The sequence below is a fragment of the Antedon mediterranea genome, chromosome 11, assembly GCF_964355755.1.
Source record: "Antedon mediterranea chromosome 11, ecAntMedi1.1, whole genome shotgun sequence".
Lineage (NCBI taxonomy): Eukaryota > Metazoa > Echinodermata > Crinoidea > Comatulida > Antedonidae > Antedon > Antedon mediterranea.
This window is the reverse complement of record NC_092680.1, coordinates 412,646-440,019: the sequence shown is the minus strand read 5'-3', so window position 1 is coordinate 440,019 and position 27,374 is coordinate 412,646. Positions and strand designations below refer to the sequence as shown.

General features: G+C 33.1%; 2 protein-coding genes across 5 annotated transcripts in view; both read right to left on the bottom strand.

Moving 5' to 3' along the window:
• Positions 1–12,193, bottom strand: part of LOC140063195 (insulin-like peptide receptor) — a 45,278-nt gene extending 33,085 nt beyond the window's left edge. For all 3 annotated transcript variants that reach the window (XM_072109681.1, XM_072109682.1, XM_072109683.1), the window contains exons 1-2: positions 11,331–12,193; positions 6,531–7,073 (exon numbers count right to left, since the gene is read on the bottom strand). In XM_072109681.1, the coding sequence (XP_071965782.1) occupies positions 6,531–7,073; positions 11,331–11,472 (685 nt within the window). In that variant the 5' untranslated portion in view covers positions 11,473–12,193. The remainder of the gene's footprint in view (positions 1–6,530; positions 7,074–11,330) is intronic.
• A 997-nt stretch (positions 12,194–13,190) lies between these two features.
• LOC140063251 (3-hydroxy-3-methylglutaryl-coenzyme A reductase-like) lies at positions 13,191–24,869 on the bottom strand. Of its 2 annotated transcripts, XM_072109776.1 has the most exons (21): positions 24,792–24,869; positions 23,800–23,968; positions 23,202–23,313; positions 22,912–22,999; positions 22,489–22,573; positions 22,120–22,225; positions 21,924–22,030; positions 21,126–21,230; positions 20,928–20,942; positions 18,905–19,053; positions 18,643–18,764; positions 18,164–18,411; positions 17,600–17,794; positions 17,089–17,247; positions 16,618–16,703; positions 16,096–16,273; positions 15,678–15,848; positions 15,191–15,331; positions 14,551–14,709; positions 14,154–14,308; positions 13,191–13,774 (listed from the first exon to the last, which is right to left on the bottom strand). In XM_072109776.1, the coding sequence occupies exons 2-21, from the start codon at positions 23,956–23,958 to the stop codon at positions 13,642–13,644; spliced, it is 2,673 nt and encodes an 890-aa protein (XP_071965877.1). In that variant the 5' UTR covers positions 23,959–23,968; positions 24,792–24,869; the 3' UTR covers positions 13,191–13,641. The 2 variants fall into 2 exon arrangements, with proteins under 2 accessions (XP_071965877.1, XP_071965876.1); XM_072109775.1 differs by lacking the exon at positions 20,928–20,942 and having other exon boundaries at positions 21,111–21,230.
• Between the last annotated feature and the right edge of the window lie 2,505 nt (positions 24,870–27,374).

Genomic DNA, 27,374 nt, shown 5'->3' with positions numbered 1-27,374 from the left:
AAAACTCAATACAAAAATGTACGCCTCAGTGAGCGGTCTGAACTCATATCAATAACAAACCTCTCCCTTACCACCTACTACTATTACTATTACTAATCTGTTAATTTTTAGGATTGAATTTTCATAAATAGTATTTCAGGTATCAAACATACTCACTAATAAACAATTTAACAAATTTATGTGTTTGGATTGGATATGGATTACCTTTTGTTTGATTGAATAAAAGTGGTTTACATTTTAAACATTTCAATCTCGTATCAAACTAACGCTGAAGTATAGTCATGTCATCACCAGATAGACTTTTTTCATCAGTTCTTCCAAGAATGGATGACTAGTGTCGGGAGCAGAACAATAACGCTATAGACTAAACCCAGTACTATTTTGATTTCACGATCATTCAGGAAATTATATATATGACTTACATACTATAGTTGAAAATATATGAACATTATTTAAGTCAATTTTTCTTCAGTAGACTTTACTATGTTTTTTTTTTTACTTGCCCTGATTAACTTTTAATTTTGAATAGTTCATCATGTTGTTAATTCTAAGATTAAAAGTGGATTGTATCAAGAATAAAAAACATTTTTTTTTCTTCATTAGTGAATATGTAACTGTAGTAAGCAGTGAGTGTTGCGCACTAGCAATTGGCTTAACATACAATCCTACTGAAGCCTACTGTATGCGTAACACGTACCGTTTCTCCACTTAATTTTAATCAACATTGATTCCTGAGTTTTTCCATAAAGTATTTAGTCAACAATCAGTTTAAAATATTGAGTTTTTCAAGTTGTGTGGACACTTTTAACCCTTATGACCTAACTACTTACCCCAAGCAGTCTTAACTATAAAGGGTTTCATTATCCGCACTTTAAATGTGAAGGGTCAACATTCTACGTAGTAAAAATAGCATGTTGCAAAAAAAAAAGTTCTAATCATGTCTAAAAAATCAATTTTTTCTTCATTACGCACACAATTTTTCGCACGGCGGCACTAACGTTCCCAACATTCCAGCTTCGTGGCTACAAAAATCATGTTTTAATCGTTATTCCACGAGAGATATATTATTTTTTTAGAAGCATTGTTTTGACACATTGCTATTAAAATAAGTATATCCGGAATTACTTCTTATTTGTCAATCATTGTTCCCTTTGATAGCACAATACAAACCTTATATGCATTAATATTATGAAGAGATTATTATAAAGATGACATATTTAGAATATTCTAAGCATTCTAGTTCTGGGAATGAATTGCTATCCAACCAATGAAATCATAAGCATTTCTGCTCCTGTTTTCACAAACAACCAGATTAAGTTTCACAGTGTCATGTCATATGTGTTATGAAGTGATTCACCTAGCTATGCTTGGCATCTATCTCTACAGTGTATTACATCACGGCTCAGATGGGAAGAGGGAGAGTATGTCATGAGTTAAAAAATAACTGCTCAATTTTTAATAAGGCGGAGACATTGAAAATAGAGTAAATTTTTCATCCAATAAAATATTCCTCCATTAAACATGTCACAAACTCCTATTTACTGTATACTGTATAGTACAATGGCTTGCAGTTTATCAATACCACAATCTTACATTAATGAAGGCCCTCATAGAATTTTAAGTTTAACTTCTTTTGGAGTTAGATGGCATAAAACATTAACATATATTTCTTTGCAATTAAAAAAGTTCAAGATTTATTATCAACAAAGAAATAAAAAAAGAAATAGACTGTGGAAATAAATCACACACTTGTTTTCAAAAACAAAGTCTTAAAAACAGTGCGAGCTGTTTTATTGCTAGACGTTTTGTGGGAATATAATTTTGTATTCTGAATACCTACATGTACAGTACTGTATGTATGCCGTGATGTTGATAATAAATAATATTGAAGTTGCATTCGATAGATTTTGTAAAGGTTTCACCAAACGAGCATGGAAGAGAAGGGAAATCAACAATGAATTGAAAATGATTAGTTTTTTGCTTTTTAAATCCTGTATTACTTTTGTTGATGTTATTTTTTATATGTTGTACGTAATTTAGTTTTCTTGTAATAATTGTTTAAAAATCCTTTTTTTTCTCCTCTAAGTTTTATTTTATTTACTCTGGACGCACCTTTTTTTAAAATGACAATCGTATTAAAATCATATCAAACCTGTATCAGAAAAATTTCTCTTTCAGAAATTTACAAGTTGTTTTTTATTGGGATTTGAAAGTAACAAAATGACAATGGTCCATCTTTGTAACATTTTTCAAGAAAATGTTTATAAATATTTTTTATTGTACAATATTACTGAACTATAAATAAAATGTGAACTAGGCTTTAGTTGACATTTCTTCACAGCAACAAACAGTATCAGTGAATCCTTGATGTGAAAACTGACAATGATATAGTGGTATGTGAACAGTATTACAAACAACAACACTGCTGAACTCACTGATGCAAAATCAATATTGGTCGGAAAAACAAGCTCATTTAAATAGTTTGCTCAATATACTGTATTATAATACAAATTACTATTTGAAGACAAAGAACAAAATGAGGTTGACGATGTAACATGTTATTTATAATACTGGTTGCTATAGTTACTGTACTTTGCTTATTTTATTGCTTTTTACTCAAAATGTCAATTGATTTTCAAATTTCTCCAGTAAATTCTTGCTAGAAAAGATTGAATTATTCTATTATTTTAAAAAATAAAAATAAAATTGATTAATAATATTTAAGCTACAAATACAAAATGCTAGGATTTTCAGTGGATGATTATTTGACATTGAATTAGTATTAGAATTTTATGTTGGTTTTAATTAACAGTTTCACAAGATTGTAAAAAAAAAAACACTGTACAATAAATGAATTATTGTTATTATTGAAAAATTGTTGTACAGCCATAAATGTTTCTTAATTGTGGTATGTAGATGGATATTTTACAGTCTGCTATCTGTCATGTTAAATGGCCAAATACATATTAGATAACATCTAGAGACAGCACTTCCAGGGAATAATTTTGTATTGGGCAGATCCGGGTAATTGGGAAAAGGGCGGCTTGTTACACCTCTAGGCTAAATTTGCCTAAAGTATGTTAATAAACACCTGAACATTAAAAATGTTTCATTCAAAGTTTGCGGTAAACAAACAGAAATTCCTTGTCTACACCTGGAGGCACTATTGTTACTTAGGCCCCCCCCCCCCCCCATTATTAGTTTGAGCTGTGAATATGGTGATAAAAAAATAATTTTTTTTATGGGCCCTTTATAAAAAATTGCTATGCAAAAATATGGTTGTGCCAATCAATATTAATTTTGATTAGCAATGAATGCAATTGCAAATCAAAATTTGTGTACAACATTATTTTAGATTTTCATGAATATAGGTTCCTTTGAGGACAAATAAATATGTCACACCTCCTACTATGAACTGACCCAGAACCAGACCATGGTCAATGGCACACAAAACAAACATCATCCTGGTGACAATGGGGAGCTGACAAAGAAAACGTTGTGTTTTTCTACAGTATTTCAATGTAATGTTAAATGTTACTAATTGTCAAATTTATATAGTGCTTTCAACAATCAACATATTGTCCTAAAGCACTTAAAATAAAGATGGGAGGAAAAAAAATCCCGTAAATTACACCAACACTTTAGTTTCAAAAGAATCCGATCCAGGTCAGTACAATGCAGATGACAAAACAAGGAAATATCATACAGGGACTGTGTCTGATGTAAGCAATACAGTAAACTGTTCAAATAATGTTTGAATAAATAATGCGAGAATAACCATACACAGTATACTGTAGATATATTGTAACTACTCTATGAATGTGCTGAGAATAACCATACACAGTATAGATTGTAACTACTCTATGAATGTGCTGAGAATAACCATACACAGTATAGATATATTGTAACTACTCTATGAATGTGCTGAGAATAACCATACACAGTATAGATATATTGTAACTACTCTATGAATGTGCTGAGAATAACCATACACAGTATAGATATATTGTAACTACTCTATGAATGTGCTGAGAATAACCATACACAGTATAGATATTGTAACTACTCTATGAATATGCTGAGAATAACCATACACAGTATAGATATTGTAACTACTCTATGAATATGCTGAGAATAACCATACACAGTATAGATATATTGTAACTACTCTATGAATGTGCTGAGAATAACCATACACAGTATAGATATATTGTAACTACTCTATGAATATGCTGAGAATAACCATACACAGTATAGATATATTGTAACTACTCTATGAATGTGCTGAGAATAACCATACACAGTATAGATATATTGTAACTACTCTATGAATGTGCTGAGAATAACCATACCCAGTATAGATATATTGTAACTACTCTATGAATATGCTGAGAATAACCATACCCAGTATAGATATATTGTAACTACTCTATGAATGTGCTGAGAATAACCATACACAGTATAGATATATTGTAACTACTCTATGAATATGCTGAGAATAACCATACACAGTATAGATATATTGTAACTACTCTATGAATGTGCTGAGAATAACCATACACAGTATATACTCTATGAATATGTTTTGTAAACAGTTTATGGGTCAAACCTCTTGTTACGAGAGTGTTCCTCCATTTTAAAGGAGAATAACCAATAAATATTATTATTAAGTTGCACCGGTGTATAAAATATCAGTGTTTTTTTAACTCCCTGATGTAAATAAGACTAAGATAAGGTATTTAATTAATAAAACAATGATATTTCAGACTTATTCATTAGAATCAAGATGATTTTGTTGATTGGTTTTATTAATCATAATCAGTGGTCTTCTACTGTAAAGGTAAATCCCCATATTTCTTCAGTTATGAATGATCTCACTGTGTTTCATTTTCCTTCGTTTTCGAAGTATTAATTACTGTTTTTGGCGTCATTTTTGCCAATATGGTGAGACACCACATGGGATAAGCATGATACACACCAACATTATTGATATTAGAGTTTATCAACTGTAGGGTGCATGACCATGTTTCATGGTATTATTACCAAATTAATTGATATTTATGGTTAATATACAGTACCCTTTTCTCATTTTTTAGGTGCCGTTTTGCCTAAATCGTAGTCACCATATTTAAAGTTAGTATACTTGATGATAGTTTATAAAGGGTATGTGACCATATTTAAAGTTTTAAAGCCATATTCCCTATGTTTTGTCGATTTAATGTAAAACTGCATTTTATGTAAAATTTAAATAACATACGCTTATTGCAATATTTTTTCATCTTTAAACGGTAAAAAATGTAAGTTAATAATCTGTGTGTTGAATCATACAGTAAAAGATGAGGATTTTAATTAACTATGTTGAATCATACAGTAAAAGACGAGAATTTAAAATTAACTGTGTAATGTCGAATCAATCAGTAAAGATGAGGATTTAAAATTAACTGTGTAATGTCGAATCAATCAGTAAAGATGAGGATTTAAAATTAACTGTGTAATGTCGAATCAATCAGTAAAGATGAGTATTTAAAATTAACTGTGTAATGTCGAATCAATCAGTAAAGATGAGTATTTAAAATTAACTGTGTAATGTCGAATCAATCAGTAAAGATGAGTATTTAAAATTAACTGTGTAATGTCGAATCAATCAGTAAAGATGAGTATTTAAAATTAACTGTGTAATGTTAAATTATACAGTAAAAGATAAGGATTTGAACTTTGACCCAGTTTTATTCTCCCTTCATAATTTATGAACCTGGCTTTGAAACACAACTGCATGCCTTGTTGGCTTGTTTCTAGAATCAGAATCAAAGAATACCAAGAACAGAGTGATTACTGTGTGACATCAGGGTTCTCTTGTTCTTGGAAAACACTTAAATCACATACATAACAAAACTAATGTTTGAATGTCAAATTTATTTATTATCTTATAATAAATGTCAAAAAAAAACTGTAAATCTTGACATCTGTGAATTGTAACATTTTTTTTCGAACAAAATTTACTTTTATTCTTAGAACATCATGCACTACTGATTCAAGTTAGATTTTTTATATTATTTAAACAAAATATTTTTTATTATATGAAATTGAAAGGTATATAATTTAATACTAAATGATACTGTATGAATAATTTGATGTATTTAAATTTGGTTTCAATGTTTAAAAACCAATATTGCATTATTAATTTGTGAATGCTTGTTATTTTGATTGACTTTCATGCGTTTGATGTTTAATTGTTGAGGATGTACAGTAATGTACAAAAAACACATTTTTACTGTACAAAAATGCATCTGAATAATAAATGCCGAGGACGCAGCATATTCCTTCATAAGGTATCGCAAATAGAGCTTTTGCGATGCATGGTGGGAAGGATTTTGGACATATGGACGTGATTTGTTGTTTGTGTGTGCGTGTCATGACATTTCCCACCCAAACGCTTCCCATCATGCATTGTGCAATGAAGTTCCTTGCGAAATCAAGTTATTTGCTATAAACCTTTTTCATTCATAAGTTTGGAATTAAAAGATGCCTACCTTTCTGACAACTTTCATCATTCCAGCAGAGTTGCTTGGTCTGTCCATTAGCCAACGTCCTTGAACATGTTCCAGCTGGATCTGGACAGTTATTAAAACATAATCCTTGGTCTTTGTTGAAGCCAAAAAAGCTGTTCTCCTTGTGTTCCTCGCTGATCAGACTCCACTCAATCGTGTCAATGTAACAAAGTACTGGGTTCTTTTCTATACGTACGGCACCACGTTTTATATTTACTAAACTCTGTAGTCCAACCTCTTCCAAATCAAACATATCAAAAATAATCAAAGAGTAATGATACAGTAAATTCTGTCCGTTGATAACTGCCAGGTTAGGAAACAGTTTAGAAAGTGTTTTTAATTTTGTCACTCGATACAATAACAGGTAATCGGTAATTTCAATGAGATTTGGAAGTGTGTAGATGTCAACATCTTCCTCTCTATTATCTTCCATGAGTACAATCTGCACATAGCCTTCAACTACAGTACAATTGATAAACCGAGCCAAATACGATATATCATTCCTCACATTTATGGACGTACATGCTGAAATAAAACAGGTAGTACTAATTTAATTTGTATTTATAATATATTCAGGTATATTTATTCATATAAAAACACAAACTGAAGGCAGTCAAAGGTTGAACAATTCAGCACACAATGTAAATGACAAGCAATAAAAAAGGGGATAGCACAAATAAGACAAGTTATAAAAATATGTAAAATTGTAAAAAGTTTAAAATGTTTACAAAAATCACTACACTATCACTACTGTACAATACATACTGTATTGAAGGCAAGAGCATCATTTTGAGCTCCGTATCCACTGTAACATATAGCAAGTGTCTCGAATTGTCTTACTAAAGTTTTCTCTCATTGAAAAGTCAGTACTTTGAAACGATACTATTATAAAGCGCATTACAATACATTTTTATAATTCTTTATATTTATTTCATGAAAACTGCATGATTATAAAAAGTACAGCACAACTAACAAATGGGTAAATACAGCTGTAATAAGTCATTAACCACAAGAGTCTGTTTGATTTTGTGGAAGGAACAATACCAGACAATGAAGATTAGTGGTATAACAAACCAGGAAAGAATAACCTACTGACAACAAAGTCTAGTGTACTTTTCTTCTTAAATGTCTAAGAGGGATGGGTTGTCCCCCTTTTAGGCCCTTTCCCAATCAGTACTTCACACTACTTTACCAACTACACATGCTAAAAAGGTCTTTCTGGAACAGTTTTTATATGATCCTGTAAAACAGTACACAATTCCAAAAAAAATGCATTTAACCATCTGATTAACAACATACAGAAACACAAATTTATGTAGGCCCTCTTATTATTTAAAATTGCTAAATAAATAAAAATTTGTGTGTCCATCTGTAACACACAAACTTTTTTAGTATAATCCATGGACTAATAATTAGTTAATTACTCCATGGTATATGGCGGTTTCAAAAGGATTGATTGAAGAAAATATTGAATACTTCTTACAATACAATACACATAAAAATAAACAATTAAAGAAAAAAAGATGTTCTTCAATTTAATGTGCACATTAATATTTAATACCGAGTGCTAATTAAGGCCATGTACTTAATTTTAAAACAGTTGGCATTTTAGCCTTTCTTATCAATATTCATCTAGGCTAATCCTTAAAACAGATGTTTGTTAATCCAGAATATCTTGAGTTGAATGAAATCCCTTTATGTTGACATGCTGCTGCTGCTCTAACAGTGGGAGATGTGTTGTGTTGAATACACTCAAGGAATATTGATTGCTTTATCCAAATCAATATTCAAACTGTTTTGTCTTGGCTTTTTATACACTTTTTAAAACTAAGGGTACTGTACTGTATGTATGTTCTGACTTATGGCGCATTATGAATAAAGCGGCATACATATTTTTGGTTCTGAACTAGGCCACATATTATTGTTACACATCTGTTATGTGTGGCATTAATAACTCTAGCAGGATACTTTTGTTTTATCTAGTGGCAGCCTATTGTTATTGTATAAATCTTTGTTTCTTTATTTACATCTTTTCTGTACAGATTTTGTGGACTGAATATCTAAAAAAGTTCACACAATCACAACAAAATACACATAAACATGTATCATTGTCTATTGACCAACAACAAACCCTTTGTTTGAGGCTTTTCAATTTCAACTGAGTATTACTTGAATAAAATAATATGGGAAAATATGAAATAAAAACACAGTACTTTATTATCAATTAATATAAGTATTGAGTGGTCTACTTTTAAGTGACAATATTTTGGATACTTTATTTCTACAACAAGCAGTATCACTGATCACTATCACTATGATTTATAAGTCAGCAGCTGCTGTTGTTCAAAATACTAACACTACAAATTCAGTCCAAGTCTTCTCATTAGAATATTTAAATGTATTGCCATTATTGATGATAAGTAAGTAGTACAACTATTGTAGAGTAGGCTCACGCTTGTTCGCGAAGTCGCTGGCAGCGATTAAGGGATCAATTTGACCCAAAAAATGTCCTCTTCACCAAATTGGTGAAAGTAGTTTGACTCCATTGGATGGCAAAAAGGACCTAACAAAATCAACCGGATTTAACAAATTTATTACAGTAACCGATTTGCTTTTTTTTTTTTTTGTGGTATTGGGATAATAATTCAAGACTGAATACGGCAAGGTAAATGACAATAATCAATTCAATGTTTCCTGTATTGTGCTTTAAACACTTCCTGTCAAAGTTATTCAAAGATTTTAAGACGTAATGTGTTGATAATGATATGTTTGTGACGGTGAATATCGAAAACATCCCACACGTGTGTGAATAAAGGAGCATATAAAACACACACCAACACACACAAATTCAATGATTGGTCAAAATTAATCGCAAAAGTTTTTTTTTCACAAGATAGATGACAATGACAACTTTTTTTATTTTCTTTGTGTGATGAAAATTTCAAAATTTAAGAAGCAAATGCTAATAAAAGAACCCAATTTAAATATCAATTTCATTAAATATATGAAAATCAGCTCTTAAATAATTGCAAACACATACTACTGTACGCAAATAAATTCTAAATTTAGATACTGAATAAATACCTATAACTATAAAAATATAATACTGTAATTTAACACTAAATTGTGCTTCAATAAATTGGTTGTAATATATATGAGTATATCTGCTTCCTATCCTGATTCTATTGATTACCTTTCAGATTCATAATCGGACAATTCTTCCCGATCGAGTGATGTTTCCATCTTCTGCTCTATAAACATGAGAGGCAGCATTGTCTGGTATTATTGCCCACATTCCTATCCTACTTTAAACCTTGAAAGGCACCACATGACACACCTCACAAACATTACCCACTATCCAAGAGCACCACAACACTCCTACAATAACCTCATAATTTATTTATATAACTTCCAACATGCCCATAAATTATTCAAAACTTTGGAATAATTCAGTCATCATTTGTCATGACCACCAACCAAAATGACAAATTGATGTACTGATCAACTTGGAGCATCTTCTGTATTTTAGTTAGAAATTAGTTAACTTGGTAAAGGTGGGGCAAAATACACTCCAATATTATTAGGTGTTACTGTTACCATGTTGCAACAGAAATACGACCTTGTTTTTTCACACATTTTATTATTTATTATTTTATCAACTGCAGCCTGTATTTACTTCATAAAAGTATTAAATACTCCTCTTTATAGTATTTTTTGGTTAACTTAACTTCACAGTTGGAAACTGTTTATTAATTCTGACAACAGTAAATTTGCAATCACTCCTGTAAGTACTGTATACTCTGAACTTGTTTACAATTGGATATAGATCACTTGAGTGGTGTGAGTTCAATACATGACCCCAGATCCCCCACTGCACACAAAGGTCAAATAATATTTTGGTATAGCTGCAATGTTTGGAAAACAAGCCGAACATTCTTGCTTATTTTTGGCTCTTAAATATTTAGTTCAAAAACATTCAAATCAACATACAGAATAAATTGGGAATATTAATTGGAATTCAATCACAAAATCTGCTAATTTTAAAATTTACTATCAAACAAAACAGTAAAAATTATTTTATGTCTACAAAACGATCAAACCTATTTTATAAAAAAGACAGTGTGTTAAAGAATAAGCACACTGTAGACACCGTTTTATTGCGGTGCCTATGCTAATACCCTGTGTTTTACCTTCATCTTTTTTCCATTGGATTTTAGGCGATCACATAAATTTGTCACATTTTAAACCATACATTGATGCAAGCTAATCTTTTAAGAATATTGTAAAGTAAAAAAGTTTGTCCACAAGACTGTCCGTATCATTAAGTAAGGAACTTCAATTCTTAATCTTAGGTACCTTGACCTCCAAAAATATGCTCGTCGCGCTATGTTATTTCTGTTGGTTACGCTTCCCTGCGCAGAATTATTCATCATAATAGAATTTCATAAAATCGCACACAAGTCACGCTGCGAAATCTTGATATCATTAAAAAAAGTCAGGTGCACAACTGTGTATGTACAGGTATACAAAATGTTAATAAAGTCAGAGAAAGATGACGAACGAAATTGACATAGAAATAAGCAAGAATATGGTTGGAAAAAAAAAAATTGAAAAAAATACAATCACAATTCTCATTAAGTGTGGATAACCAATAATACAATAAAAAAAAGATCTGAAGATGAGATCAGACAATTACATACAATACAAGATAACTTTATAAATACTTTACTAAATACGAACAAGTGTAGGCCTAGTAGTAGTACTAGTAGCATGTTTTCTTACCAACTTCATCTCTCGTTCTATTAATTTCTGAAGGTGCTCTTCCTTGTTGTGCATGACATTCCAAACTTATCATCATTGTTGTCATCAAAAATATAAATAACATTAGCCATGATGGTCTATTTTTCAAGATTATATAAATCATGATGACTTCTATCCTAGATAATAGTAGGCCTAGGCTAGATGAACATCAAATATAAATCAGACAGGTAAACCTGGGTAAGGCAGAAGTTCAAAGTAAGTCTGCTAGCAGTAGCACAGGCTAGGCTAGGCCTAGCCTAGTAGGATAAACTCCATTTTGTCAACATGTGGGATGAGATGAGAGCGAGCCTATAAAAATAAACACAGAAAACACACCACCACCCCCAACACAACAACGCTCACTTGTCGATATGTATCTGTTAGTGTTAGTAGTAATATGTTACGTAACAGTAACCTCGCTATACAATACACGAAATCCTACAAAACACACGTATTTCGTTATAGTAAGTAAATATGAAATGGCCGGCTTTAGCGTATTCTCTCCACCACACACTAGGCCTAACACACAGCCACGGAGCACAGTTGTTCAGTGTGTGCTTCTTCCGGTTTACCCTGCTCTTCCCGTCACCACATCACATGAGAAAAGAGCATTATTTTAGACGGCAGGATGACAGATGGTTTGTTTAAAAAGTCGTTCGTAAACCTCAAATGCCGATGATTCAGCACTCTATGATATTCCCACATAAATATCCAACGCAATATTATTATTTTTGTGAACTACAATGCTTTTTGAATGCAGCCAACGTCATCTGTACAGCAGATTTCACGAATATTGCTGCTGTCTCTAGCCTCTAGTAAGTTGAATTGTTGATGCTGCTGCAGTACGTCACATACCACCACACACAGACGATCAAAACAACCTGTATCAATCGATAGCTTCGGACACTTCCAATATGTATAAAAGGGTTAGGCTTAACATTAATTACAATCAAACAATCTTCTAAATCTAAAACTATTTTTTAACTTTATAGTTCTGTTTTCATATAATAGTAATTATAATATTCTTATGAACAAAAATATGTAGAGTTTTGAATAAATACAGATCACTCAGGCCGCGGTTCGTTCTGAATAACCTTAAATTAAATAGATTGTTCCATTTCTCAAAATTGTCAACATCATCCGAACATTGCAAATAATAATGATCGACGACTAGGCCTATATTAATATTTTTATTTTTCCTGTCGCACGTCGTAGGCTATTCGAATTAATAATTCTAAATTTTAGCTCATCGATGATTTTAAAATATGATATACAGTATAATGAAATGGAAACCCTCAGATTGCTCATAATCATATCGTACAGACTACATCATTAACATAAGCAGGAGGAGGGGGAGGAGCTTAAATAAAATTGCTTGGCGAAAGGCCTATATATTATATTACTATTGAAAGCAGCTATGAAAAAAGAAAAAATATACGTCTAAGGGGATAACAATTATATTTTTTTTTTAGGAACTGAAAAATGTACCATATACAATACATTATGTTATACTAATTAACAAAAACCTATAGCGCATTCCACGGGTCCTGTAATTTCACCTATGCTACACTATATGTATACTGTGTATACTGTATATTATATAAGCTGGCATGGACTAGACCTTACATAAAAGTCCCAAATTCAATTCTCAAAAGCAGTTGTTGCTAAACTGTATTGGATTTAACACGATAATTAAATAATATTAAAATAAGTGAAAGATGAAAATATTAGAACAGTCGTAACTTGTCCTATGTGCTTGCTCACTCACCGTTGAACAAAAATGAATTTTTCTGCTTTATGTAACCGTAAATTACAGACAACATTATAAAAACTGCTTCATAATTTTTATTTGTATACAAGCATTTTATTCGTCTAATTATTTTATATCAGATTTGAAACACAAGATATAAATTACCAAACAAACTAAGAGCACCTTTAATTTAAAATCAATAATACTACTGTTATACAGTATCAAAGGTATTGGTAATTAAAAATCTTGAAAAAAGTGAAGAGTTAAAAAATGGTATGAAGCTACATGAATTCAATCCAAGTCGGCCTTAAACCGTCTCACAGAACTTTTTAACCGTTCATACATTACTTATTTCAGTAATTTCTTGCTGGTTTGTTAGGAATATCTTTCTAAAAATAATGAGTAATTGCACAAATCACATAAAATAATATTGTCATTGTCACATATCCTTGCTATTTGATTGGTTGATTTCGTATCACATGGAATTGACAATTGCATTCAACGATATAAGTGATCTTCTTCTGGTTAGTGAGTGGTACAACATCACCTAACACCACCCTCATTTTCTATCTTCTCCTCTTGGTTTGTGCCAGTCATAATTATTTCTGTTTTCACATTATTTGCCAGATTTAAATTATCTGTTGTTTCGTTACCACTAGTAATATTTTGTGATGATCTAAAAATTAAAAAATATTTTGGAAAAAAATTAGATTATTTATTAACAAACACTGTTGCTTTTTGTATTATTTGATGACACAATTTTTGGCAATTTTTTTAACAATTTTATTTCATACGTATCCAACAGCAAGTAACTCGCCAATTACAGGATGGATAAACTATTTCATAATTTATCATGCTTATAAACTAAGTCTAATTTGAGGCTTAGGGAGTGGAGTTGAAAGAGTTACAACCCTGGCACCAGGTCAGGATTGAACCCTAGCACCAGGTCAGGATTGAACCCTAGTTCTTGAGATTAAAGGGCAAGCACACAAACCACCAAGCTACAGCTCCATTACATTATATATTGACAGATAAATGACAAATGTCATTCATACCTATTATGTTTCATATGACTTTTGACAAGATGGCCTGCTGCTAGTGCTGACATGAGTGAGAGCTCACCAGCTAGCACTGTACTACACACAATGCTAGCCAGCTTAGAGGCATTGCGGCCTGGCTTAATTATACATGGCCCTTTCACACCTAGCATCTGAAAGAATAGATCATTAGAATTATTTGTAAACTGAAAAGATAAGATAACTTTATTTTCTCCATACAACAAGTGGAAATAATGGTGCTTGTCCCATACAAAGTTAAAACATCAACAAAAAAACAAATATCAAAACAATTCTATCTTAAAGCACGAACCACGTCTTTAGATTTAGTAAAAAGATGTACTTGATATCAAAGCAAGCAATCATTTAATGCTATACAATGTGCGCACTGACTCACCTGAAGACATGCCTGTTGGGCTGGTAGTACAGTACCTCCTCCAATTGTACCCACTTCAATTGATGGCATGGTACAGCTCATGTACAAATCTTCTCCATTCTTACCTGTACTCTCCATCATTGTTAAACAGTTGGAACTTGCGATGTTTTGAGCAACATCCTGTAGTGTTTATAAACAAAATTGTATATTATTTATTCAATTCTATACAGTATAGTTGGTCCCTATTTGACAGGTACTGTAACCCTCCTGCAAGACATAACGTCCAAAAGAGAGAGACCATGGAGGGAGTACTAGCGGAATAATGTGTAGTAGATACGGAAGTGAGAATAAAAGCCATCCAACCACAATATTTGAATTGTTATTAATGTTAAAGTACCACCCCTAATTACCTTTCAAATATTTATCATCAGTTTTTTTAAAGAGCTTAAATTAATATTAGTTGGGTTCCATAAACTAAACATTATCACATATTGCATGCATGTTATTTGCCATAAAAAGTCCACCAAGTTGATCAAATGTGTACAATTGGTTTATTTCTTTATTATTTTCTTTAATGAATCTTGTTGGATGTTCAATTTATGCAGACTGCTATCACCTGCTAAATTATGTTAAATTTTAACTATAAAACATTTAACATTACCTGTCCTGTTGCTACAAAGATAGCAGTTACAACATTAGCAGCATGTGCATTACAACCACCAAGAGTGCCAGCAAGGGCTGATCCTATCAGGTTCTTTTTGGTGTTAAGATCCACAAGTGCTGATGTAGATGTTTTCAGAATCTATCATAAGAATAAAACATGCTTTAGGTTTTTTTGCTAAAAAAATATCTGGATTAAACAAATGTTTAGTAACATTAATCAGAATTAAGTCTGGTTCCCAGAAAAAACGGCTTTTTATTGCTTGACAGTCCAGTTTTAAATTTAGAGAAAACTGTAAGATTTAAAGAATAATGGAATATTCCTAACTACAAAACATTGCGTTGATGTCTCATAATACAGGCTCCCTTATTCAAATTTTGTTATTCAAAAATGATACTCATCTGCTGTGTGCTTGCATTTGAATACCTAGTTTTAAGTAAATGTTGGTTATCTGGATGTTTTCGAAAAGTAAGTGTATTAAATGTACCTTTTTGACAACATCTCCTGGAATAATAGCTTCACAAGTAACAGATTTTCCTCTTCCCTCAATCCAGTTAACAGCTGCAGGTTTCTTATCAGTGCACAGATTGCCACTAAGGCTGAGGACTTCTAGCTCAGGAAAATTCTCTTGTAGTAATTTCAATGATTTCTCTGTTCCCTGAATATAAAATACTATTAGTACACACTTGAATATAAAGCATCTGGACATTCATAAAATATCATATAATAATATATAACTATCACGTCACTTTGACAAATTATAGGTGATCTTTGTAATAAAAGATAATTACTATTTATATTTCTTAGGTTCTGGAACTAACTTTTAAACAAGATTTTACAAATTTTCATTCCTGTGTAAAGATTAATTTGTTTGTGAAATGCAGACAACTAAAGTAAAGCAGTACCTTAGAGACCATATTCATACCCATAGCATCACCAGTAGTGGATACAAATCGCAGGTATATGTTGCGTCCAGCTATTGACGGCTGGATTGATGTTAGCTTGGCAAAACGACTGCTTGAATCAAACGCTTGCTTCAGTTGTTGGAAATTGTCACAATTGTCTATCCATTTCTTAACTTTGCTGTTAAATACAAAAATAATGTCTAATAAATAATTAACAATTTACTAGGTTTAAAAAAAATTGGAATAAGGCCAAGACCTACCAAATACAAAACTAGGCTACAAACTACAGTATCAACTAATTATCATTATTTTTTAAACAAATATAATGCACCTTGTATTAAAACATAGGGACTGCAATCCTGTCTACTTAGGCCTAGAAGGCATTCACACATTTATTCAATCTAAAAACTAGTGTGGGGAATGCCAGAATCTGAACACTGATTAGCTTGTAAAGCGTGAGATTGATACAACGCTTTTACAGTCTCTTGGTGGTGTTGACTTGTTAAAATGATAATGACTTACGCAACATGTTGTATGGAGGGAAGCTGTAATACTGGTGCTCTCGTCATGCCATCTCTATACACTACAGTAGTCACACCTCCAGACTCCTAAGATAAAACATAACAAAAGCTGTTTTCATCTGCAAAACCCTGCCTAGTGCCAATTGTGGAAGCGATCACAACCAGTATGTTAACTGTACATCATTTGATGTTCCGCTATGCAATAGTAAAGTAACTTCCAAAGGTAAATATGAGTAAATAACAAGAAAAATCAGTATTATTACCTTAGTTTCAGCTTTGACAAAGAACTAGGCAGGCCTTAGATTGAAAAAAGCTGTTTTCATCTGCAAAACCCTGCCTAGTGCCAATTGTAGAAGCGATCACAACCAGTATGTTAACTGTACATCATTTGATGTTCCGCTATGCAATAGTAAATTAACTTCCAAAGGTAAATATGAGTAAATAACAAGAAAAATCAGTATATTTATCTTACCTTTAAGGCTCTACACCCTCGGTTTGTACTAGCTACAAGCGTGCCTTCAGTGGTTGCCATAGGAACCATATACTGTTTACCATCTACTGTGATTGGTCCAGCAATGCCGACAGGTAAGGGGACATAACCAATTACATTTTCACAGCATGCTCCATGTACCTGACAACAATAAAAGAATATTTATTTCAATTTAAAATTTTATCAAAATAAAACAAAAAAATAATCGTGTGGACGCACATCGGAAGTAACATACACATCCATATAATTTTATGTTTGACGTGCCTGTACCTCAGACGTAAGGCTGTTTGAACATAACTTGCATTCTGTTAAAAGCAAACACAAAATTAAGCTCTATCTACATTATCAAACTAGTTTGACAAAAAAGTGTGCCCAAATATATGGTAGTGATATTTCTAAATATGATTTTTGTTACATAAAGTTTGATAGTGTAGACAGAGCTTAATATTATGAAGGGAGCCTTCTATATAAATAAGATGGAAGTAGTACTCACTAATGAATAGTTATATCCTTTGAATGGAAGATGCTCCAATGAGAGATGATCGCTTAGTTTGTCTGTCAGAATATCCCTACGGATGAACACTCCTCGTTCATGGTCTTGCAAAATATCTTCCATTTTGTAAGATTGAATGTGCTTTGCCAGAACAAGCTGTTTTATCTCTTCGTTACTGAGTTCATCTGGAACATTCTAATCAAATTTAATTAAAAAAACTAAAATAACTAAACACACTCAAAAGTGGCACACTTTTAATTCTTTATTCCTTTAACCAACACAAATTTTATTTAGTTCATTAGGGTACAACCAAACGGACCTCTTGTAAATTGACGAAGAGTTGGACATTAATTTCATCTAGGCATATGTAGCATTTCTGAATAAATTATATATGCAATGGAAGACCAAATAAAGAAAGATTTAAAAGGGAAAAATGTAGACTAACAATAACAAACCATCCTGCCCAAAACAGAAAAATATGGAAACAAATCATGGAAAGAGTAATACAAAAAAAAGAGAGAGTAACAGAAGTAACAATACATTTTTTAGAAACAATTAACTTACATCTGGATTATTCAGGATTTTCAGACATTCCTCTAATGACCTCGGCTGCTTGGGAAGACATGCACTGTGTTCATCCTCTTCAGACTGCTCTGCTTCACTACTAGATGAGTTCTCAGATGTCACACTACCAATTCTAAACATCCTTTTCCTTTTTGGTGTTGTTTGTGTTGATATGTCTGTTAAATCTTTGTGTTTGTGTAGCAATGACGATAGGTCAATACCGTCATAAAGATCACAGTTAGAGTGTTCTGAAAGAAATGCATATTGTAAATGTAAATTTAGTATAATATTGAATATAGTTTTAGGAAATGGTATTCATTTAATTCATAAGAATCATTTTTTTTTTAAGTGTTTTTTTCTACGGAAGTGATTACTTAAAAAACTGCGAAATGGACTATTCAAAGTCTTTTTTTACTAATCTTCATTTTTCATGATTTTGGGGGACAATACATCTTTAAATTAAATAATTAAATTCTTACCACTATTATAACTGGTGAACCTGGTGCGTTTTTTATCAGCCACATCAATATAGAAGAACTTAGCCATGAGAACTAGAGCTAACACACAGGTAAATACTTGTTCCACATTAACAGTAACAGCCCTATGAAATAAAACAAATGTATGTGTTGGACAGTACTTGGTTGAACATTAGAGACTTTACAGATCAGGGCGGTAGACGAAAGGAGACTTGAAGAAAGAGATTATAGGATACAGTAATTTACAGTATTTATAAAATATTACCTCATAATATACAATTGCCATAAAGGTATTTGATGCGTCATTTCAACAGTGTCATCACCAGAAGGCACCAGCAATGTCTGGTTGTTTCTATCTTCTATGACATCATCAGATGTGAAGCGATGTGCATGTACAACCACAAGCCCAAAAGACTAATTTAAATAAATAAAAATTCATTTTAACTTATTTGTTATTCATTTGTCATTTCATAAAGAGGGAAGAACAAGAATTTAGAAATTATTATTTTCTTTGTGTAACAACAGTATTAGCTGTACCAGGTAAGGTGATGTACTCACCATAACTAGTTTGACCTTCTGTAGTACAGGATTAGCTGTACCAGGTAAGGTGATGTACTCACCATAACTAGTTTAACCTTCTGTAGTACAGGATTAGCTGTACCAGGTAAAGTGATGTACTCACCATAACTAGTTTGACCTTCTGTAGTACAGGATTAGCTGTACCAGGTAAGGTGATGTACTCACCATAACTAGTTTAACCTTCTGTAGTACAGGATTAGCTTACCAGGTAAGGTGATGTACTCACCATAACTAGTTTAACCTTCTGTAGTACAGGATTAGCTTACCAGGTAAGGTGATGTACTCACCATAACTAGTTTAACCTTCTGTAGTACAGGATTAGCTGTACCAGGTAAGGTGATGTACTCACCATAACTAGTTTAACCTTCTGTAGTACAGGATTAGCTGTACCAGGTAAGGTGATGTACTCACCATAACTAGTTTAACCTTCTGTAGTACAGGATTAGCTGTACCAGGTAAGGTGATGTACTCACCATAACTAGTTTAACCTTCTGTAGTACAGGATTAGCTGTGCCAGGTAAGGTGATGTACTCACCATAACTAGTTTGACCTTCTGTAGTACAGATTAGCTGTACCAGGTAAGATGATGTACTCACCATAACTAGTTTAACCTTCTGTAGTACAGGATTAGCTTACCAGGTAAGGTGATGTACTCACCATAACTAGTTTGACCTTATGTAGTACAGGATTAGCTGTACCAGGTAAGGTGATGTACTCACCATAACTAGTTTAACCTTCTGTAGTACAGGAATAGCTGTACCAGGTAAGGTGATGTACTCACCATAACTAGTTTGAGCTTTTGTAGTACAGGATTAGCTGTACCAGGTAAGGTGATGTACTCACCATAACTAGTTTGACCTTATGTAGTACAGGATTAGCTGTACCAGGTAAGGTGATGTACTCACCATAACTAGTTTAACCTTCTGTAGTACAGGATTAGCTGTACCAGGTAAGGTGATGTACTCACCATAACTAGTTTAACCTTCTGTAGTACAGGATTAGCTGTGCCAGGTGAGGTGATGTACTCACCATAACTAGTTTGACCTTCTGTAGTACAGATTAGCTGTACCAGGTAAGGTGATGTACTCACCATAACTAGTTTAACCTTCTGTAGTACAGGATTAGCTTACCAGGTAAGGTGATGTACTCACCATAACTAGTTTGACCTTCTGTAGTACAGGATTAGCTGTACCAGGTAAGGTGATGTACTCACAATAACTAGTTTAACCTTCTGTAGTACAGGAATAGCTGTACCAGGTAAGGTGATGTACTCACCATAACTAGTTTGACCTTCTGTAGTACAGGATTAGCTGTACCAGGTAAGGTGATGTACTCACCATAACTAGTTTGACCTTATGTAGTACAGGATTAGCTGTACCAGGTAAGGTGATGTACTCACCATAACTAGTTTGACCTTCTGTAGTACAGGATTAGCTGTACCAGGTAAGGTGATGTGCTCACCATAACTAGTTTGACCTTCTGTAGTACAGGATTAGCTGTACCAGGTAAGGTGATGTACTCACCATAACTAGTTTAACCTTCTGTAGTACAGGAATAGCTGTACCAGGTAAGGTGATGTACTCACCATAACTAGTTTGACCTTCTGTAGTACAGGATTAGCTGTACCAGGTAAGGTGATGTACTCACCATAACTAGTTTAACCTTCTGTAGTACAGGAATAGCTGTACCAGGTAAGGTGATGTACTCACCATAACTAGTTTAACCTTCTGTAGTACAGGATTAGCTGTACCAGGTAAAGCGATGTACTCACCTAACTAGTTTAACCTTCTGTAGTACAGGATTAGCTGTACCAGGTAAGGTGATGTACTAACCGTAACTAGTTAAACTTCTGTAGTACAGGATTAGCTTACCAGGTAAGGTGATGTACTCACCATAACTAGTTTGACCTTCTGTAGTACAGGATTAGCTGTACTTGGTTGCTGTTCTTCTAATGACTCTGATGATTTGCCTTGTTTCCATACAGGATATCCACTTACCCCATGATTACAAAGCTAGTGATTGAAAACAAAAAGTAAAGCTCAGTCTACACTATCAAACTAGTTTGACAAAAATAAATTAAGTAATATATTAGGTCAGGACTCTTCTTGTGAAGCTGGCCCTGATGTAGTTGCATCTACCAATTTGACAGTCAGTAATATACTATGTCGGGACTCTTCTAGTGCGCTGGCCCTGATGTAGTTGCATCTACCAATTTGACAGTCAGTAATATACTATGTCAGGACTCTTCTAGTGAAGCTGGCCCTGATGTAGTTGCATCTACCAATTTGACAGTTAGTAATATACTATGTCGGGACTCTTCTAGTGAAGCTGGCCCTGATGTAGTTGCATCTACCAATTTGACTTGTTTGCACAACTTTATCAGTAATTTAACATATCAGTTGTTTACTATATTCCAAATTTTCTTATTCACATTTTTAATTCTCATGTAATTTATTTATGTATAGACTTTTTTTTTTCTTTACTGCTATTGTTTTATATTGTGAAATTGTATCTGTTCTGAGGGTCCCAAATGATCACCAATTGCTGGATGGATCACCCTTTTAAAATATGATTCACATAAAAATTAAATAAATCAAATACTGATGGTATCTTCCATTTCGTTTTTTATTCTGTGTAGAAAGTACGTATTTTTGTAGGATCTTCATTTTCTTTTCTAATGACATGTTCAATCCAGTTATACTAACCTCAAGTACAAGTGAAAGGCATGCTGGGAAGACAGTCATGAAGACAACATAGTTGGTTATAATAGCAATGAATGCAAAGGAACACATCAACTCCAACTGATGTACACCTGAAAAACCAAAAGTTTAATGCACCTTCTTTTCATTCCAATTACTTGAGCAAGCCACAGAATAATAAATATTATGTACTCCATCTTACCCGACTGTGAACCTAGAGAAAAAGCCAAGGCCATGACAACTGCATCTAAAGTCACTGATGGTGCCATTGTTTTCAGACCATGAGCTATGCTCTCTGCAAGTTTTACCTGAAACCAAAAAATAAAAAAAATATTGTTAAAAAGCTGTTTGTGTACAGTTGTGCTTATAAGCTCTTTTGTATTACACAAAAACATTTGCAAATATAATATTTTTAAATCAATTTAAAGAGTTAATATAAAGATGATTTTAATGTCAGTGTATTGTATGTGTGTACAATTAATCTTAGCGTGAGCATAGCCCACGGCTTAATCGAAATAGCTTGATGATTCAATAAGTTTGGATATTTTGGACAAATTTTAAGATTGTTCACCTCATTATCTGCTGCAACGGCAAAACTGGTCAACTGACTTGATTTGGAAAGATCAACCATTAAAAGAAAAACTGGTAAAACATCTCTGAAAATAAAAAATAAAATTATCCAAAGCACAATTTTCATACTCTTTTTATTTTTAAGCTACAAATATGACATACATGAGAAGCAACAAGTTTTTTACACATTGAGTCTTCTCAGATAATAATAACTGTATAATGTGTACACATTCATCTCATTTTAAAGAACCTAGTACATCTTTTGAGACAAGTAGGGGTTATCCTGATGTACTAGTACATCACAGCCACTGGTCACAACTGGGGCCTCTGGGAGATCAGTCTTTGACTGAAGAGGTCACCCAGAGGTCACCCAGTATAAATCAAATATTTCAATTCAAATTTGGCAAATTCAATGTATACTTACGGAATATTTACAAGATCTTTGTTAAAGACGTGTACAGCAACACTGGCAAATATAAACGCACACAAGCCAGTAAAGAGAGCTGCAACACCTATAACGAAAAAAAACAATTAAATAATTATAATCTTTAACTTTACTGTCATTGCAGTTATTGAAAATTAAAAATAATACAGTAGTTGCTAGCTGTTTCACTTGAACATCTAGAAAACTAATCTAGAAAAACGATAGAGCACTTGGAATTCTAAGGCATAAGAATGTAGTTATTGAGAAAGGTATGTATCTATAAAACTTACCAATGACATACTTGGAATGTCTCTTTTTTAAGTTTCGAAACTGGAAGTAAATGTAACAAACAGCTAGTGACCTTGCAAAGGTCATCAATATATCACCAAAAACTGCCTCATCCTAGCGAAAAAAAATAATTGTACTTAACATTATCATGATTTGATTGGTGTTGGTATTACTGTAAAATGAGAGACTTTCGCGAGCATTAAACTTTAATTTCAAACTTAAGGTTTCATATTGCTAATCATTTTTAGAAGTATGGAGTATGCAAAATACAGTACTACAACTTAAGAAGAGCTTTCCAGTACATGTGCGTTTACTACTGATAGGGGATAGCTGTTTTGTTTGCTTTTCCGCTTACTGTCCATCAACACAATACTGTAAAACCTCGATAAGAAGCTCATGGACTTCTTATTAGGACTCTTGGGTGGGCTTGTTTTCAAGATGGGCTTCTAGATACGAGATCACTTTTGCCAACAGAGGGTTGGAGGGGGCAGGGGCTTTTTCCCCCAGATAGGCTTCTTTTTGAGATTTTACGGTATTGGGCAACAGGACACAATAGGGGTGGGCTACAATTATTTCAGGGTTACAATATCTGGTTTTTACCTTTGTTGCATTAAAGCAAGGAATGCTTGAGCTGCATGGTGGTGTGATTTCAAGGCCTAGGTTTACAGACAACAGGTAAATAGCAAGAGTCAAGGTAGTTATGATCACTTCAAATGAATGAGATGCACATAATAATCCATAAGTCTCTATCACATCCATTTTTTATTGTCTAAAGAAAAACAAAATATTTTTAGTATTTAGTAAAACATTTAGTATCATTAGAAAAATAAAAGGCAATAACTAGCAAACTGACACAACATCAAAGAAATGATCTCTACAATAAATTCTGAAGATCCCTTATTTATAACGTACAAACACCATCTCTGGTTATCGCGTACCCTCTGTGTAAGTTTCATTAAAAAGTACAAGCTTATGCCACGGACTGCATGTTTGGTTGAGTGAAATGGCAATAACTTGATCTTGATATTGATAAATACTTGATCTTATAAAAAATAGTTAAATATATTCACTCAAAATAATATTTTCATAATAAATTTATTTTCAGAATAATGATCTAAAAAGTGTAGAAAAACACTGCGTCAATGGCATTGCGAGCATAGTACTAGGCCTAACTGTATTGTAGTAGGCCTCGGCTAGACCTACTAGAAAGTAACGTGCGCACTGTTTAATTTTAATTTAATCATCATGATGGTATTAATAAATATAGTCAGATCTCGGTATCATATTATTAAATAATATTAGAACCTTGTTGGGCCCGATCGTCTTACAAGAATGGGCTCGATCCTACGTGATCCCCGATCGTCTAGTCTAGCTAGGCCTGGCCCACTGGCACTGCAATACGACGGTAGCCTAGGCTAGCCTCTATATCGCTAGGCCTATCGCACACCACTCTAAATGAGTAGGCTAGTGCAAGAGGGGCGCGCACCGCAAAAAGAGGCTGGTGGTGAGCCTAGCTAGCTAGGCCTAGCTAGGCTAGTAGTAGCTAGTCCTAGGTCTTCTTCTTCTAGCCATTTATTCGAAACGGATCTTACCTCAACAATACCAAAAAATACTGGCAACCATGAGACCCAAATTACAATTACTTAAATACCATTAGGATGTTCTAAACTAAAAATAAATTATGAGTAATGACAAATTTGGTGATGCAACAAGCCGACGATAAGATTGTGTGATTTACAAACTAAAGAGGGCGGGCTACGGGAAGGCAGAAATAATTAATTTGAACGCCTCTTTTTACTTTTTTTACACAGAAGAGAAACGATCAGTATTCAGCTGCCAACCAAATCAAATAAAATAAAAAAAGTCAGCCATCATCTCGTAATTACTAGATAATTATTATTATCTTGTTATTACAATATCGAAATACGATTCTGTCCTTTTGTGTCTTTTTATATTGTACTGCGAGCTATTTAATACTATAGTAGGCTTCTCCGATGATTCAAAGAATGGGGGTCTTAACTTAACACAAAACAAGGAAATTTACGAATAAAAAATACACACTACAGGTATTACATTTATCATCTAACAATGTACCATCTTATTATATGTTGTATATTAATTTTTAACCAAAAAGTATGATTGGGTTAATATTCCATTATTATCATGAAGTGTAATTTATCCAGCTGATATTTGGTATAATTAGTACAATGTTAGCTACAGTAGTTATGATATATAAAATTATATTAAATAATGCATGACAATATTTTATTCAATTAGGCCTAAGTTTGTATTTCATTAAGATTTCTAACATATTTTTTTCTGGGACGGTGCGGCAACACACGCCAACTACCAAACGTTTATTTATATTATAATACAATATCTTGCATGAATCGGATATTTCGCTAGCAATGTAGTAACGTCAAAATTTAACAGTGTGGCGTGTTGCTCGCGAATTACTAACAATACTATCTTTCCCACTACACCTGTATAAACTCATTTGCATAACAATGCACGGCATACCAAACCGCTTCGTACTCCTGCGATGAATAAATTTCATTCTAAATACGTAACGAACGAAGAGAATGAGGGCGCCAAACCTAAATTTTACGAGATCAAATACATTTAAAAAAAAATTAATTAATTAAAAAAAGATGTTAAATGTGCTTTCCCTGCCTCAGCACTAAAAGGCCCTGCCACAGCCTTTTGGGGTCGTTTCCAGCACATCACCAGATGCATTGATGTTGTCGCCTCATGATGTGTGGTGGACGTATTATCTGTGAACCCCAAACACAGTGACTCGCACCGACGACCAGCGTGGGAATCGAACCCACGACATAATGTGTTAACACAACGCTCAGGCGACTGAGCTAACTGATCAATTTGGTTTTAGAAGGGTTAATACGATATTTATCACGTAATGATGAATTGCGTAATACATGTATAAATAGACTATTATCAGCTGTTCACTCATGTTACGTTGTGGCGTAACGGGTAATGCTCAGGTTTGCGTGCTCACAGCTCTAGATTTGGTGGGTTCGAACCTCTACGGATACATTTTTTTTTAATGGAAAATTGATATTTTTTCCATTTATTTTGACAGATATTTAGAGGGTTGAAAATGTCAAAAGTAAACCTTTTTTAAAATCAGAAATAAAAATTGTATGGCATTCATTTTTCCATTTGACTGCCATAAAATCAGTTTTTAGTACTCTTGGGTGGGCTTCTTTTTCCACATGGAGTTCTTTTCGAGATTACTTTTACAAACTAAAAGAGAGGAGCTGCTAGGTTTCCGCGCGGAAAATTGTTTCTTTACTTGATTTGAACAATCTTCTAATCTAAAAGATTACCGGTAACAAAATCAAAATTTAACAGTGTGGTGTGTTGACCGCGAATGACTAACAATACCATCTTCCCCACTACACCTGTATAAACTCATTTGCATAACAACGCACGGCATACTAAACTGTTTAAAATAGAAGTCCCATTAACACCATTCAATAACATCAAAATGTAACGGTATTATTTCTTTTTTTTCCGGAACTGAAAACTTCAAACTTATTCGATCACTACTACAGCAACCAGTAGGAATGAGTTCGATTTCACAGTTGAGTTTAGTTGAGTTCCGTGTAGACATAATGCCCCTTTTTTAGGCTACTGAATCTAGCATTTAAGCGGGTCAAATTTGTAGCAAAAAGGTTTTTTCATTTTTTAATGAATGCATAATAAATGTTGTCCTGATCACGTATAACAAATCAACTTTCTTTCATCCACCACCTTCATATGCAATTTTTTTGTTCACAAAAATCACCCCTTTTATTTAGGCTCAACGGGCTATTTCTAATGTTTTTATGAATCAAGAGCCGTATCAACAGACCGCTATAACCATGTGTATGTGATTTAATTTGTAAAAAAAAAATCTTAATGTTATGAAACATCGTCGACATTGATTTCTGAAGTAAGATGATCCCAAATTGTCTAACATTCGTAACCTTTTCCTGATACAAAAACGTCTACAACTTTAGTTCTCCGATTGTGACAGCTGTTTCACCATGCTAAAACTGACCAATCAAGCTTTCTGATGAGCTAAATAATTATGCCCAAATATGGTAATGATATGCTTAAATATGGTAGTGATATGACATCATCGTGTCCATATTGGGCACATCACATTTTTT

Coding starts and splice junctions, on each gene's coding strand:
- LOC140063251 (XM_072109775.1), bottom strand. CDS start 23,958: ATGGATGTGATAGAGACTTATGGATTATTATGTGCATCTCATTCATTT. Junction 21,231..21,923: donor GCCTTTCACTTGTACTTGAG/GTTAGTATAACT, acceptor TTCAATCACTAG/CTTTGTAATCATGGGGTAAG. Junction 16,274..16,617: donor CCCTCCATACAACATGTTGC/GTAAGTCATTAT, acceptor TGTATTTAACAG/CAAAGTTAAGAAATGGATAG.